This window comes from Gigantopelta aegis, chromosome 14, assembly GCF_016097555.1.
Source record: "Gigantopelta aegis isolate Gae_Host chromosome 14, Gae_host_genome, whole genome shotgun sequence".
NCBI lineage: Eukaryota > Metazoa > Mollusca > Gastropoda > Neomphalida > Peltospiridae > Gigantopelta > Gigantopelta aegis.
Window position 1 is genome coordinate 56,240,774 of NC_054712.1, and position 14,490 is coordinate 56,255,263.

A 14,490-nucleotide genomic window follows, 5' to 3' on the forward strand; every position below is an offset into this window, starting at 1 on the left:
TGGGTATTCAAATGTAATAAAACAATTTTTTTACATTTACATTGAGATGAACATTCATAAAATTTATGTAACTATAAACCAAGTTTTGTTTTATGTATGTAGGCAGGGTGTGACAAACCATCTAGCCCTTGGTCCCAGATAGTAAATGTTTGGTCTGGGCAAGTGGAACTATTCACCTGAGTTAATATAAAATACAGGGCACTACATGTATATAGCCAAAGCTTCTGTGATTGCTGGTGACTGTCTCAAACATTAGTCAATCACTAATGAATGTCAGATTTATAGAAAAATGGAGATACATAAAATGCAAAACTGTAACACTGAGCTAGTCATGTTACAAACATAAAAGTTGATGCCATTGCCATTGGAGCCGCCTTAGTCGTCGCCATCGAAAATGTAGTATCTATATCTCACATTAATTTTGACTTTGTAAATTACAAAAGCTCTGAACTGGGATTATATATTAGGAATTTATAGTCTGGGAATAATACCATGATGTCAATGGCAAAACAATCGGTTAGATATTATGATTTATACATAATATAAATACCTGACTGCACAATAAATGTCCCTGATTCTGAATATAAACAGCAATTAATACAATATTTATGCAGTATGAAACAGTGCATACAATAAAAGACATGCATGGACATTTACAGAACAATTAATATCATTAGGAGTCATCACGAATCTCTAATAGGTGTCAGAAGATAACAGCAACTGGGGGTGGGGGGGTGGATATTCACCCGGCAAGGGGGTGCCAATTTATTATCTTTAGATGGTTACTGCACCTTTGTGTTACTATAGTGTCATTTGTTCATTTACCAAGTGTTTGGAGCATCGATGGGCAACCAAAGGTTTACTAAGTTAGTAAGTTAGAGAACATCCCAGAATTTACAATTGTCTCCTAAGTAATAGTCTTGCTTTTATATTTAAAAAAATTCTGTAAAATTTTAATTACTAATTAATATATATAATTATAATGCATTGATCTTCCTATTTAAATAAAACATCTTTCAATCTAGCTGCTGTTTCAAACAAAATTGAGAATTGAAGTTTTTTGTTTAAACGACACGACTGCATTGATTTATTAATCATCGGCTATTGGATGTCAAACATTTGGTGATTTTGACACATACATGTAGTCTTAGAGAGGTAACCCATTACATTTTTTCATCAATTACTAACAATAACATGGCAGGGCTAGAAATAGCGGCCTGTGGAAGGTGAAAAGCAGTACATTTTTCAGACCTATAGCAGGTGAAATAAACATTCACTTGCTTAAAATTACCAACAAAATTGCAGCTAATATTTCAAGAGACAGATGTATGTATGATTATCTCATCTTCTATTTAGCCAAGGCTGAGCTCGTGATATTTCAATTTTATAATGATCTAAAATACATCTCTGAGCTCCTTTTTGCCAGGGCTTCTATAGGTTTTTTTTTATATCCACTAGCCATGGGATCAGTGATTTTTAAAATTAAAATTGTATGGGTTGGGTTTTTTATTTAGAGATGGGTGGGGGGGGGGGGGGGGGGGGGGGGGTCAAAAAGTTATTAATACTTTGTTAAGTCGTATTCCACGGGAAAACATTGACAAGTGTTCAGATTCATAATACGCATGGTATAAACGTGGTATGTCGATGAAACATAATAAACCTTAAACAACTTATTTATCAGTGTGCATGCAGCCTTAGCCCAAGTACTCTGACTGTAAGAGAGCATAGACGGACATCTGGAAGGTTAGACGCTCTCACGACAGAGGCTAAGCTACGTACTTTTTTCGTAATCACTGCCCACCAGAGTATTCAAAGATTCCCACTCTTAATACCACAACAATCCTATGCTTGATGTCAAATACCTTTACATTGATCATTTTAGAGTTTCTTGATTAAAATAAATCCACATATTAATCACTAATACATACATTACAGAAAGAAACCAACAGCACCCACATTCAGCTAAGCTTCGGCAAACTTCGGACAGCAGAATTCTAAGGTCGTTGACCTACGTATATTGTGACGTAACGTCACATGATTGCTCACTCAGTGATTCCGTCTTCCAGGGGCCGTCTTATAGGATAAGACAAGTGCCTGACAATCACCAAAAAAGTTTGTTTTGTTTAATGACACCACTAGAGCACATTTATTTATTAATCATTGGCTACTGGATGTCAAACATTTGATAATTTTGTCCTAGTCTTAGAGAGAAAACATGAATATAAATTATAATATTGTTTCTTTGTGTGTTTGTGTGTGTGTGTATGTACCACTCTCTGGCGCTTTGGTGATTGTCCGCAGCGATCGCTTGATGCGGGGTCGGTCTTGGATCAATCCCCATCGGTGGGCCCATTGCACCATTTCTCGTTCCACCCAGTGCACCACAACTGGCATATCAAAGGTTGTGGTATCTGCTATCCTGTCTGTGGGATGGTGCATATAAAAGATCCCTTGCTACTAATGGAAAAATGCAGTGGGGTTTCCTCTCTAACACTATGAACCAATTACCAAATGTTAGCCAATGATTAATTATTCAATGTGCTCTAGTGGTGTCATTAAACAAAACAAACTCTTTTTTGATGATTGTCGGGCAAATGTCGTATATTTGTATGAGATGGCCCCTGGAAGACGAAATCACTGAGTGGGCGATCATGTGACACGTACTACCTTAGAATGATGACCGAAGTTAGCCGAATGCGAGTGTTGTCAGGTTTCTTTCTGTAGTGTGTGTATTACTACTACTATTAGTGATTAATATGTGGATTTTTTTTAACCAACGAACTCGAAAATGATCAAGGTAAAGGTATTTGATGTCAAACATAGGATTGTTGTGGTATTAGACTTTAGAGTGGGAATCTTTGACTACTCTTTCGTGGGCAGCGACTGCGAAAAAATTACATAGCCTAGTCTTGGACTGTAATGAGAGCGCATAACCTTCCAAATGTCCATCTATAGCTCTCTTACAGCAGTGTTTCTGACAGAAAGGAATATTTTGGGTATGGTGCTATGAAATTGAATATTTACAATGTGTGTGCTGAATGTAGTCCGAAGGGACATAGAATGTGTGGTTCTTCTATGTACGAACCTTGTTACATAGCCTATATGTAGTTGGTATTCATAACGTGACACCATGTTTGAAATGTTTCTCAACCGAAATAGTGCAACAAATGGACACACAAACCAAAAATGTATAACCTACTGTACTCACTAAATCCCAACTGAAGTACTTGTGTCATTATTAACAAAATAAATTTTCCAACGACAACCATCAAAAGTCCCCCGTCATTTTAAATATGCTACATAGAGGGAAGCAACTCGCCGTGCACGTTAAGAAAAGTATTGACATAACTTGTCCCGTGCACTATGCTGAATGCAACTACAGTCAACATGGGGTATGGGGGCCTCCCCCAAAAAGAAAAGGTATCAGGTCGTTTCGTAACCATACCGTTTCGTACCATACCGGTTCGTACCCAAAAGCATACCAGTTCGTACCCAAAGGCATACCAGTTTGTAACCAGAGGAACATCGGCATACCAGTTCGTACCCACATTTGTACATGTGATTTAATGAAAAACAAAACAACAAAAATCCAAGCCAACTGCATTTTAATAATTAGCGATTAGAAATTGTCACGAAGAATCATGTCAAGCGAAGTCAGCTTATTTGTTGATATATTTCAAACACATAACATTTTTCTTTTTACATGACAAAACACATTTTATGTACAAACATAATAATATTTACAAACATAGTAATATTAACATAATTATATAATTATATATAGAGATATTGAAACCCAGTACATTCATACAATTGTATTTATGGTAAAGGTAAATGTGAAATTAATAAAAACTTATATGTTGGTATATTTCTCTAAAAATTGTGTCTTGATGTGACTTATTCCCTATTTAGCACCGAATCCTTCAATTATTGACAGGCTGAAATGTCATTATGAACTTTTAAATTTGCATATGACATGAAATTTGCATACCGTTATTACACGGGTTAATACAATCAAATATTAAATGGGTTTATGACAAAAGAATTGCTCTTTGGCTACGAAAAGGTATGCTTTTTGGTTACGAAATGGCATGCTTCAGTGATGCACAGCACATAATTGCTCATTTAATGCTTATAAAAAGAACTGAGTGCTTATTACAACACATTTTTTGCTAAATGTACCAATAAAAGCCCCTGGGTAACATTATAATTGTGTATTCCAAAAACCGTATTAATGTTAGGCGTAATGTATGACATTATTTAATTGGTTACGAACTGGTATGCTAGTGGTTACGAAACGGTATGGTACGAACATGTTTGGGTACGAAACGTCTAGAAACCAAAGAAAATGGGTTAGGATTAAAGGAGACCGGACACCAAAAGACATGTAGTGTGTAATGGATTAAGTTAGCGTCAAAGACCGCATTACTCTAACGCCCGGCTCGCTGCGAGGCACCGGTTTGCTGCGCGTCTTAAAATTGGGGTGTAAAAAACGAAGTGGGCGGGATTATGCGTAGATCTGAACGAAAGCGAGGCAATACGTCATCGGTGACAGTTACCAAGCAATACCGGTTACTTTTTTGTTCTTTGGTTTTGCCTTTTAGTTGTCTTTTTTCTTTTTTTTTGTCTCCAGATTTACCGGAAATTTAATTTACAAGATCAATTTTCTTTCAATACTGTCGACGTAATTATCTGATGGTTTTCTGCGCAGTGTTTGACAATGCAACAGTAAGCACCAATGCATCCCAAGAAAGGCACCAACATCATGGTTTCGATTTCCAAAAAACTCAAGTTTGTTTTAAAACAAAGGACGCATTATTTCCTACCGAGGCGGGCTTTACACCAACCTATACAGCAGGTTATGGTTTCATTTACAATGTCAAAATTAAAACAATCATGTACTTAAGATATACATTAACCCACCTATATTGCAATTGTTTCCTATACAAAAGCAGTGTGAATATTTTTCCTTCACATTTATTTACCTATTGTACCAAAAGCCATAATTTTCACCGACAGCCCATATACGACTCCATTACTCTTGACAAAGGCTAGTTGGTTTGTTAACCTTATAACAACAAAACCATTCAAAACGTGAATTATTACGTTAGTTACACAAAAGCCATAGTCCTACCGAGTTCAGTATATGTCATTAAAATATACAATGCTAACACTTTGGCAGGAACAACATTGTGTACTGTTTCCTAGAAGGAAAGATGGTTATTAGTTTTAAAGCTAATGTCCGATTATTAAAGGCATTGTCTCCTTGTACTTTTCAATGCGGGAAAGTAGGTCAATCATTAAAAATACTCTACACCAGATAATTATTTTAATACCTACCCTGTGTTTCTGCCAGAGGGTGCGGAGGGTAAACTTACATGTACATGTATGTACTAAATAATCTCAGAAATTAATGTGTATATATATATATATATAATGTTTTATTTTTTCGATAGATTACAGTAACAGTTTAAAATTTATAAAAGTGCATGAAATAAAATGTTCAATAAAAAAACTACATTTCAAACCTATAACCACCCAATATACTCCTTTGAATATATTTAGGTTTTACAGGCCCTCAGGAAGACTTGGGGGGGGGGGGGGGGGGGGGGGGGGCACTGACGGACCGGGTATAAACTCTACATCAGATTTTGGTTACAATGGCAAAACTTAATGTGATAAAGAAAAGCTCACAAGTGGAGGGCACCCCCCCCCCCCCCCCCCCCCCCCCCCAGTTCCTACGGGCCTGTTTTATTACGTACCCTCAAATTATTTTCTGGCAGAAAACCTGGTACCTTTGGCAGAGGAAGAAACAATTGGTTGTCTAATTTTCGACTGGTACCATAAAATATTATAATTAATCACTTGTGGCATCTAGCAATTTAAACCAAAATTAACAATAGTTACCACATGGAATAAGCATCATATATTATTTTGTTTTACCTGTAATATATTTTACCTGTAATATATTTTCATCAGGACTTCCTTCTTCCTCCATGAATGATTAAAGAAAATAACACTGGATATATTGTAATTATTTTTATTTTATTCCAATATATAACAAATGTGTTTTATGTCAGTATATGGAGCAAATTACCTGAAACAGTTGGTTTGAAATCATGATTACAAAATCCTAAAGATAAAAGGAACTTAGTTCCTAACCTCACCCTCTACATAGTATCTACATTTGTATAGGCCTGTAGGAACGATATTTGAAGTGGGGGGAGAGGGGAGGGGGAATACAGTCTAGTGAGGGATACAAACTAGATTTTTATCTTTATAATATCATCTTTATTTATGCAAAGTAGTGAAAACTTAAAACATACATTTTCATCCTAGAGTGTGTGGTGGAGAACAAGCCCCTAGGCCCGCCCCTCCCCAGTTCCTACGGGTCTGTTGTATTTTATATTAATAAATGCAAAGACTACATAATAATACTGTCGATAAGACATATTAGTTGTAAAGTGATTGTCAGTATGTGGCAACAGTATAATATTTCCCAACATTTCTGTGTTTCTGTAACCGGCTGTGGACAGTTTCGGCAGACTGGTAACACATTTTCTTAATTAAAAATACACGGTTTAACCAAACACATTAAAACTTGGAGGGTAATTAGTTAAGAGAACAAAGTTTTTTGTTAAATTATTATATCTTGCTTTGATGAGGAGGGGACGCTTTTTGCAAATTTGCGAAATCGGCCTATGGAATATCCACTGACGTGTCATATTTACATCTATGCTGAACAAGATTTATAATGAAATATTATTAAATTTTGTGTGCTTTTCTTCTAATTAGGTCCATTTGCTTCAGTTTACATTAAAAATGTCATAAAAAATTATGTTTAAAAAATGCTTGTATGCTAGTCTATGACCGTGTGGCTTCCTTGTCTTCGTAGGCAGTTGATTCATCCGAATTTTCATCTAAGACAACATTTCCAGGATTAGGGACAAAGTCTCTGATAAGTGGTTCAAACTGATATGGTTTGATGCCATTAGCACAAGCTGGACACAATTCTTCGTCACTCGAATCGCTAAGTTCGTCCATGCTGCTTGGTAGTTTCTTCAGTTTTCCTCTCATCGATGACGTCACGGGTCTAGCTCATCAATTGTCGACAGTTTCCGGCAAACATCGGAAATCGGCGGAAAAAAAACCCAACCGAGACTGGCACGCTTAACTTAGTCAATAAGGGGAGCGCGGTAGTTGCGTGTTGTGGTTTATGACGGCAAACAATTCATTACGCCGTATATATATGGTTTGGTGTCCGGTCTCCTTTAAAGGGACACACCCTAGTTACGGCTAGTTGTTAACCATTACGGCGTTGTTTTTCGCTATTAAACCCATTTTTTCATAAATAAAATTGCACTTTACTTACCGTTTATTATTTAGAATATACATTTCCATTCACCTGAAGTGTTTTTTGGTAATCCTGGTTTTTGTAATACCACAAAATGCATTTTTCTTATTTCTTAAAAACAAACGCATGTTTGAGAAAAAAACGTTGAGCAGACAAGGTCTATTTTTAGACGGGATATTTCCATTTCAATGTCACAGACGTTGGTATACCACGTGACCATTATCATTTTGGTTCGGTTTGTTTTCTCGTGCACGGTTCGCGCAATCAACATCCGATTTGTTGTTGTTCATTTGTGAGATTTTTCTTCACAGTTCGTGAACATTTTCAGTAACAATAAAGTTCAGACAAGTAAGTGTCTCAATACAAAATGTTACAAACCCTTAAAACCAATAATTTTGCAAAGTCTTACGATATCTGGAGAGGGGATACAACCAGGACATAACAGTTGGAACATGTCCAGGAGAGGTGAAAGAAACACACCCCAAGTCTGTGAAATTTATCGTGACGTAGGCATTGTTGTGCTTCGAGCGACATCTACCGGTGACATCAGAATACTAACTTTCAAAATTATTTCAAGCAATTGGGACATGGGGATTCCCATGGTATTTATCGATATAAAACCTGCTTTTTCACTCCATTTGATAAAAACGTGATCTAAGTGTGTTACAGGTTTGTAGATTAACCAAATTATAATTTATTTTCGCTGGATGGAACTAGGGTGTGCGGCTTTAAGAAAATCATACATGATACAATAATAAGAGTCATTAATTTTGTCAAAATGTCAGCATTAAAAAAAAAAATCTGCAAACATTTTTGGGTACGGCATCATACCCATTTTACACTCTGGCAAAAGCCCTGTACAGTCACTACTCGGGCTGATGCAGACTGCAGTGCAGAACCAGGAAGCTGTTTTATTTTAACGAATTGTTCATTTTGCATAATAATAATTATGCAATCTTACCATCGACCTGGCCACCCGTGCTCCGAATGTTATCTCCTTCAGGACCTGGCATGATCATTTAGTTTATACCAACTGTCACTGTATTATTAACAATCAACAAGATGAACATTTCTCCAACTTTACTCCCATGTCATGTGATGGAAGTAGTATCAGCTGCTCTCAACTTCCTTTTTATCATCAAAGGTAGATAATTAAGAGTTCCTGGTCGAATAAAACGCGCGTTCGGCAATCGGGAAGATTCGGCATACTTCGGTCGATTCCATGAAGCAAAGGCGTGTTCTGGAGAGCTCCTTAAACGGGCAGTATCCGGAATATTTTTATTATTTAAGCATATAGAACAGAAACTCCAATTACGTTTGGTGCATATATGACGCCGCACTCGGCATTGGTTTCACTACGCTGGTTTATCCAGGTCAAAAACAAAGCCAGTATTTCGAAAGTGGGACAGTGGGTGCAGGCTAAAACGGAACCGTGCCAAAACGGAACAATTTTCTTTGGCGAAAACGGAACCTATCATGGCTAAAACGGCACCATATATAAATATATATAACTTATCTTATTTTTAATTTCAGGATTAGTGTTAGGGTTCAGAGCGATGAATAGGGGGGGGGGGGGGGGGGGATTCGCACAAAAGCATGAATTGGCAGTAGCTGATGGAAGGGCTCTTTCACAATCTTGAAAGTACCATCCAAAAACCACTGTCTACTCCTGCTTAATTGCGTCATCTGTCGATCAGTGGCCGATCAAAAATGCATACACAGCTCACGTTTTCTTCCAACTTCCGGTGGTCTCTTTGTTTTGACTTATTTTATTGAGAAAAATAAAAGTTCACAAGAGTTCTCCTCAGCAAGATTGGCGTCTGGCTTTTGTCAGAGGCGGCTCCCAATGGGAGCGTGCTTGAACAGTTATCTGATGGAAGCACGTAAATAAATTTACCTGACCTGAAGATTGTTTGTGCAACTATCAGAAGTGACACAAAAACATTTATTTTTTCTTTTAATAAATAACTTTTCATTTGAGTTGAGTTGTTTTGTTGGGGTTTTTTTTATCTTATTTACTATTCTTCAAATAAAATTCAATTATGGTGCCGTTTTAGCCATCGTAGGTTCCGTTTTAGCCATACATTTCGGTGCCGTTTTAGCCAACGCAGGTTCCGTTTTGTCCAATTTGGTTCCGTTTTCGCTTGGCGCCGTTTTGGCACGGTTCCGTTTTAGTTATAACCCCTTTTGACGGGCTCCTACCGATTTCGGTTTTTATTGGCTTATCACAAGTGTGGAATTCCCCAACAAGAGATCACGTGAGATTTCGCAATTTTTGAACAAATTTAACTGTCTTGATTGAGGGGTCGTCTCATATCTCCAAAACATATTTATATCCATAGAGGTATGGTACAACGCCTTTCCAGGGGTCGGTGGGTGGGGGGATTTGCCTTGAAATTTGTACAGTGGCCAGCTGTTGGCATACGCGTTACATGTAAGGGGGTGTTACTAATTACGTAACGCTTTATGGGGTAGAGGAAGAGAGTACTGTGTTCGATTTACGTAACATTTTTCAAGACTATGTTATTTTTATTCATTACTTAGACCTAAAAAGGTGGGGTTTTTAAATGCGCGGTCAGTCTAGGATCGATCCCCATCGGCGGGTATATAAAAGACCATGGTATGTGATATTCTGTCTGTGAGATGGTACATATAAACGATCCCATGCTTAAAAAAAAAAAAATGTAGCAGGTTTCCAAGGCACGTGTGCAGGGATTTCATTGGGGTTGGGGATATAGATTGTGTTGAGCGATGTTTATATGGGGCCATGCTTCCCCAGAAAATACATTTCAATTTTTTTTAAGCTTGGGCAAGTAAGGGTTTCGACCTCCAATACCCTCCCCATGCACATGCACCCGATTCCTCTCTAAGATTATATGTCAAAATTACCAAATGTTAGACATCCGACAGCAGATGGAAGGAAGGATAGGATATGTTTTATTTAACGACGCACTCAACACATTTTATTTACGGTTGTATGGCGTCGGATGATTATTAAATCAATATGCTCTACCTTTGATGTCGTTAAACACCCCACCCCTCCTAACTTTACCCTTTCCAAACGAAAGAATATTTATTTGAATTTGTCGATTTAAACACGTAAAATTAAGAAGTGAAAACGTTCATTGTCTACTTTAGTATATTTTATTTAAAAAATACATACATGATTAATATGTTACTAGTATACAAACTAAACTTTGAAAGTTCTACTAACACTTTATAAAATATCAATTCTGAAATAGGAAGGTACGACTGTCGATAATACGTTGTCAAGATCAAACCGGTTTTAACGAAAGACTCTAGTAGGGCCTACCGTATCCTCAACCATGGTGTTAGTGGCGGTGAATCAATCAATAATTTATGTTGTAAGCCCGAATGAAGAATGCAAAATGTAATTTAGAACATAAACAAAATAAATAGAGTAAATAAATAAATAAGGACATTAAAAAGCTGGGCAATAACAAAGAATTGAAAGATAATAAACATCACAATCATGTTTAATTCTCGGGATATAAACGCGTAACCGTTTATTATCCTAAGTAGAACAACATGACCATGTACAATAATGAAACGACTGAATATTCAGCAGTAGGCCTAACATAAAATTATCAATAACATGGCTGATATGATACTTGGCATCACTCTATGCCTTTTTAGTGTACTGCGCACTATGCTCGCAAATATAAACAAACCATACAAGAAAAATTTGAAAAATTATTTTATTTTGACAGCTGAAATAAAATATTTAACGAAAGTTGTTAATATCACAGATCACAGCATAAATAAACAGAATAATTTATTAAGAATAGAGTCCTGGTACCTTTTATAAATAAAGCAGAATTATTTGGTTTTGAAAATAATATAAAATTAACTATAGGCTATAGAAAGTTGTATACCAAAACAACACATATTATAGATTTTAGGAATGTTCTAACACATGTATCGGTATGTGTACATATAAATATGTAGACTACATAGACACATATTGTAAACATAAAACCGTGAAACACAAAAATATGTAAATGTTCATATTCACTTTTATTTCTTTTATTTATTTATTCATTTTTTTATATATAAATATAATTATTTATTTTATTATTACCATTATTTGAAAACAGCAACATACTTATTAAGTATCCCAAAATAATTAATACTTTTTTTATTTTAAAATTACAATATTATTATTGACATTTAAAATTAGGCAATGCACTTTTTCTTCCTCTTTTAAATTGTTTTAATTTTTTTTAATTTTAAATACACACAGGAAACAATCAGTATTTAGCACATGCCAGTTGTAGTTTTTGTCAATGTGAGTGTACTGGGAATTATTATATTTTTTCCTGGAACTAATTCATGTTCTTTGGATGAAAAATAACTAAGAAAATTGACAGTTGTAAAATAATATACAATTTTATACATGTATATATATATATATATATATTTTTTTTTTTTTTTTAAGTTTACTGTATCATACCATATTTTAACAAAAGTTTAAACAATAAAAAATTTGAAAATTCTTTCCATTGTGTTTTACACTAGATGTATAATGTGTAGAGAATGCAATGCAATAAAACCACTTACCGGTATGTTATAAAATCTGGATACTTCCCGTATCACAAGTACACTCAACCATACATATCACATAACTACCTGGTATCACATATAATGTTTATTTAATGTTAGCTCTCTCTAGTCCGTCCCATCCTCTTACAAAAATGTTTTTTTTAAATAATTTCATTTTGGTTTGACATATGAAAAGTAAAAGTGTTTTGGAAATAATAAACAATTACTATTTTTTGTGTGACATTTGGAAAACGATCTTCTCAGAAATAAATAACTAGTGGTAAATTTCATAGTTTGAAAAAAGGTGTTCCCTGTGGGATGGACTATAGAATAAAATTAGTAATACTACCTGAAATGGATGACTTATTGATGTTTTGTTTAATTATAACATTCATAGATGGAAGTCAGTTCATACAGACTTTTAAAATTGAATGTTTCAAGAGCCACAAGGGTGGATTAAAAGATGTAGAGGTTCAAAAGGCTATTTGATCTGCGCCTCCAACTTGGGGTGGGTGCGTGGGTAGGCTTGTGGCTCTAATTTTGACATCCAAAAATTTAAGTTTTGCTTGGGTGACCTGAGGAAAATGATACTGATGTATTTTATTTCCATAATATGCTAGAAGCTTTAAAAACTGAATGTGGCCAACATCTGTAGAGGTTGAAGACAATTAGTTCAAAGAAAACAAGGATTTTGTTCCACAATCTGGTATTAGTTTTAAAGAATTATTACGGTGTTAAGATCACTTGCTACACTTCCTAACCATTTCTGCATTTTATTTGAAGAAAACACTAAACGTGTTCATTTAAAATGGAAATAAATGAAACACACAAACATAACATAAAATAACAACAAAATCTTAACACACCTGTAACCCAACACAATCTGATATACATGTATCATACTGATACCATACTACTCATATACACACTATAGCATATCACACCATACCATACCCAGCAGTGTTTATCAACAGATACATACTGTGGCACATTAGTACATGTATATATATACAATAATTTTTTTAATTTGTTTTAAAGGATACTTTCAACACATTATCTAGCTACATGTATATATATTTCAACAGTAGCACACGCAGAATTTCACTTGTTATGTGGGTTTTCTAAAAATAATAAAAAGTGTGGGGCAAAGGGGTTGGGGAAGGGGGCTGGATGGCTTGCCAGTGTCAAATTTTTGACATATCTTATTATTTCTGATGGAAATGATATTTTAGGGTGAGAGATATTTGTGTTATGCACTCACTACAATCTTTTAAGTTCATTTTAATTTTCTGGCCTTATTTTTGTTTAATCCATTTTTTTCCCTTTCAGTACCTTTCAAGAAATGCCAACCTAGAGATGTATATTGGAAAATAATTCACCGGAATTAACCACAGTTCAAATCTATAAACTCAAGTCTAAACTAAAGTAAAAGTAAAGTTTGTTTTATTTAACGATGCCACTAGAGCACATTGATTTTTTATCTTATCATCGGCTATTGGATGTCAAACATATCATCATTCTGACACTGTTTTTTATAGGAAATCCGCTGTCACCACATAGGCTACTCTTTTACGACAGGCAGCAAGGGATCTTTTATTTGCGCTTCCCACGGGCAGGATAGCACAAACCATGGCCTTTGTTGAACCAGTTATGGATCACTGATCGGTGCAAGTGGTTTATACCTACCCATTGAGCCTTGCGGAGTACTCACTCAGGGTTTGGAGTCTGTATCTGGATTAAAAATCCCATGCCTCGACTGGGATCCGAACCCAGTACCTACCAGCCTGTAGACCGATGGCCTAACCACGACACCACCGAGGCCGGTTCAAGTCCAAACTAAATCAGACAAAGTTAAAAGCCATTTGTACTCAGTTAAAAGTTAGTAAAGCATGTACATTTAATTTAATAATTTGGACACAGCATGTTTATTCTTGAAGAATATCTATACCATACACTGTTTTATTTAATAAACATTTGTCCCTTGATATAAAAATAAATAAATAGCTTTAACAGTTTATTGTCATTAACTGAGAACATACAAGGCTGAAAACAGTTTCAAGAAAGAAAAATAGCATGAGAAAACATGAAGATAAGAATAAAATTGCAATCATTGTTAAATACACGCACAGAATATTTCCAGATTGACCACTAAAACAAAAGTGGAAAACTGGTTGCAGAAAAGGTACAAATTAGAAATACTGATTGGATAACATAACATTCACAGACTCTGACAATTTTGAGAATAACATACTGTAGGAAAGAAATATTGCAAGAAACAGGCCTTCAGAGAAAATATTTGCAGCTTATGAAATAAAATAAATATTGGTTTTATTACAAAACAATTCTGGAATATATGTACAGAAAGGCAGGAAGAGGTAGAATAAATAATCAAATATCAAATCCTGTATATAAAAGATGTACACCATATCACAGACTGAAGTAAAGCAGACCCACAGAAAGATATTATGCAACTGTCAAAACAAACAGTGTCATCAAGGCACATTTCAGATTCTTAAAAATAGAAAAAGAAAATCTTTGGACACATAATTTTTTTTAATTTTTTGGGGTTAACT

General features: G+C 35.3%; 1 protein-coding gene across 1 annotated transcript in view; it reads right to left on the reverse strand.

Annotated features, from left to right (window-relative positions):
- Positions 1–8,435, reverse strand: part of LOC121389347 (maestro heat-like repeat-containing protein family member 1) — a 91,732-nt gene extending 83,297 nt beyond the window's left edge. Inside the window, exons 1-2 of the mRNA XM_041520942.1 lie at positions 8,316–8,435; positions 551–577 (exon numbers count right to left, since the gene is read on the reverse strand). Of these exons, the coding sequence (XP_041376876.1) occupies positions 551–577; positions 8,316–8,373 (85 nt within the window). The 5' untranslated portion in view covers positions 8,374–8,435. The remainder of the gene's footprint in view (positions 1–550; positions 578–8,315) is intronic.
- Positions 8,436–14,490: the final 6,055 nt, after the last annotated feature.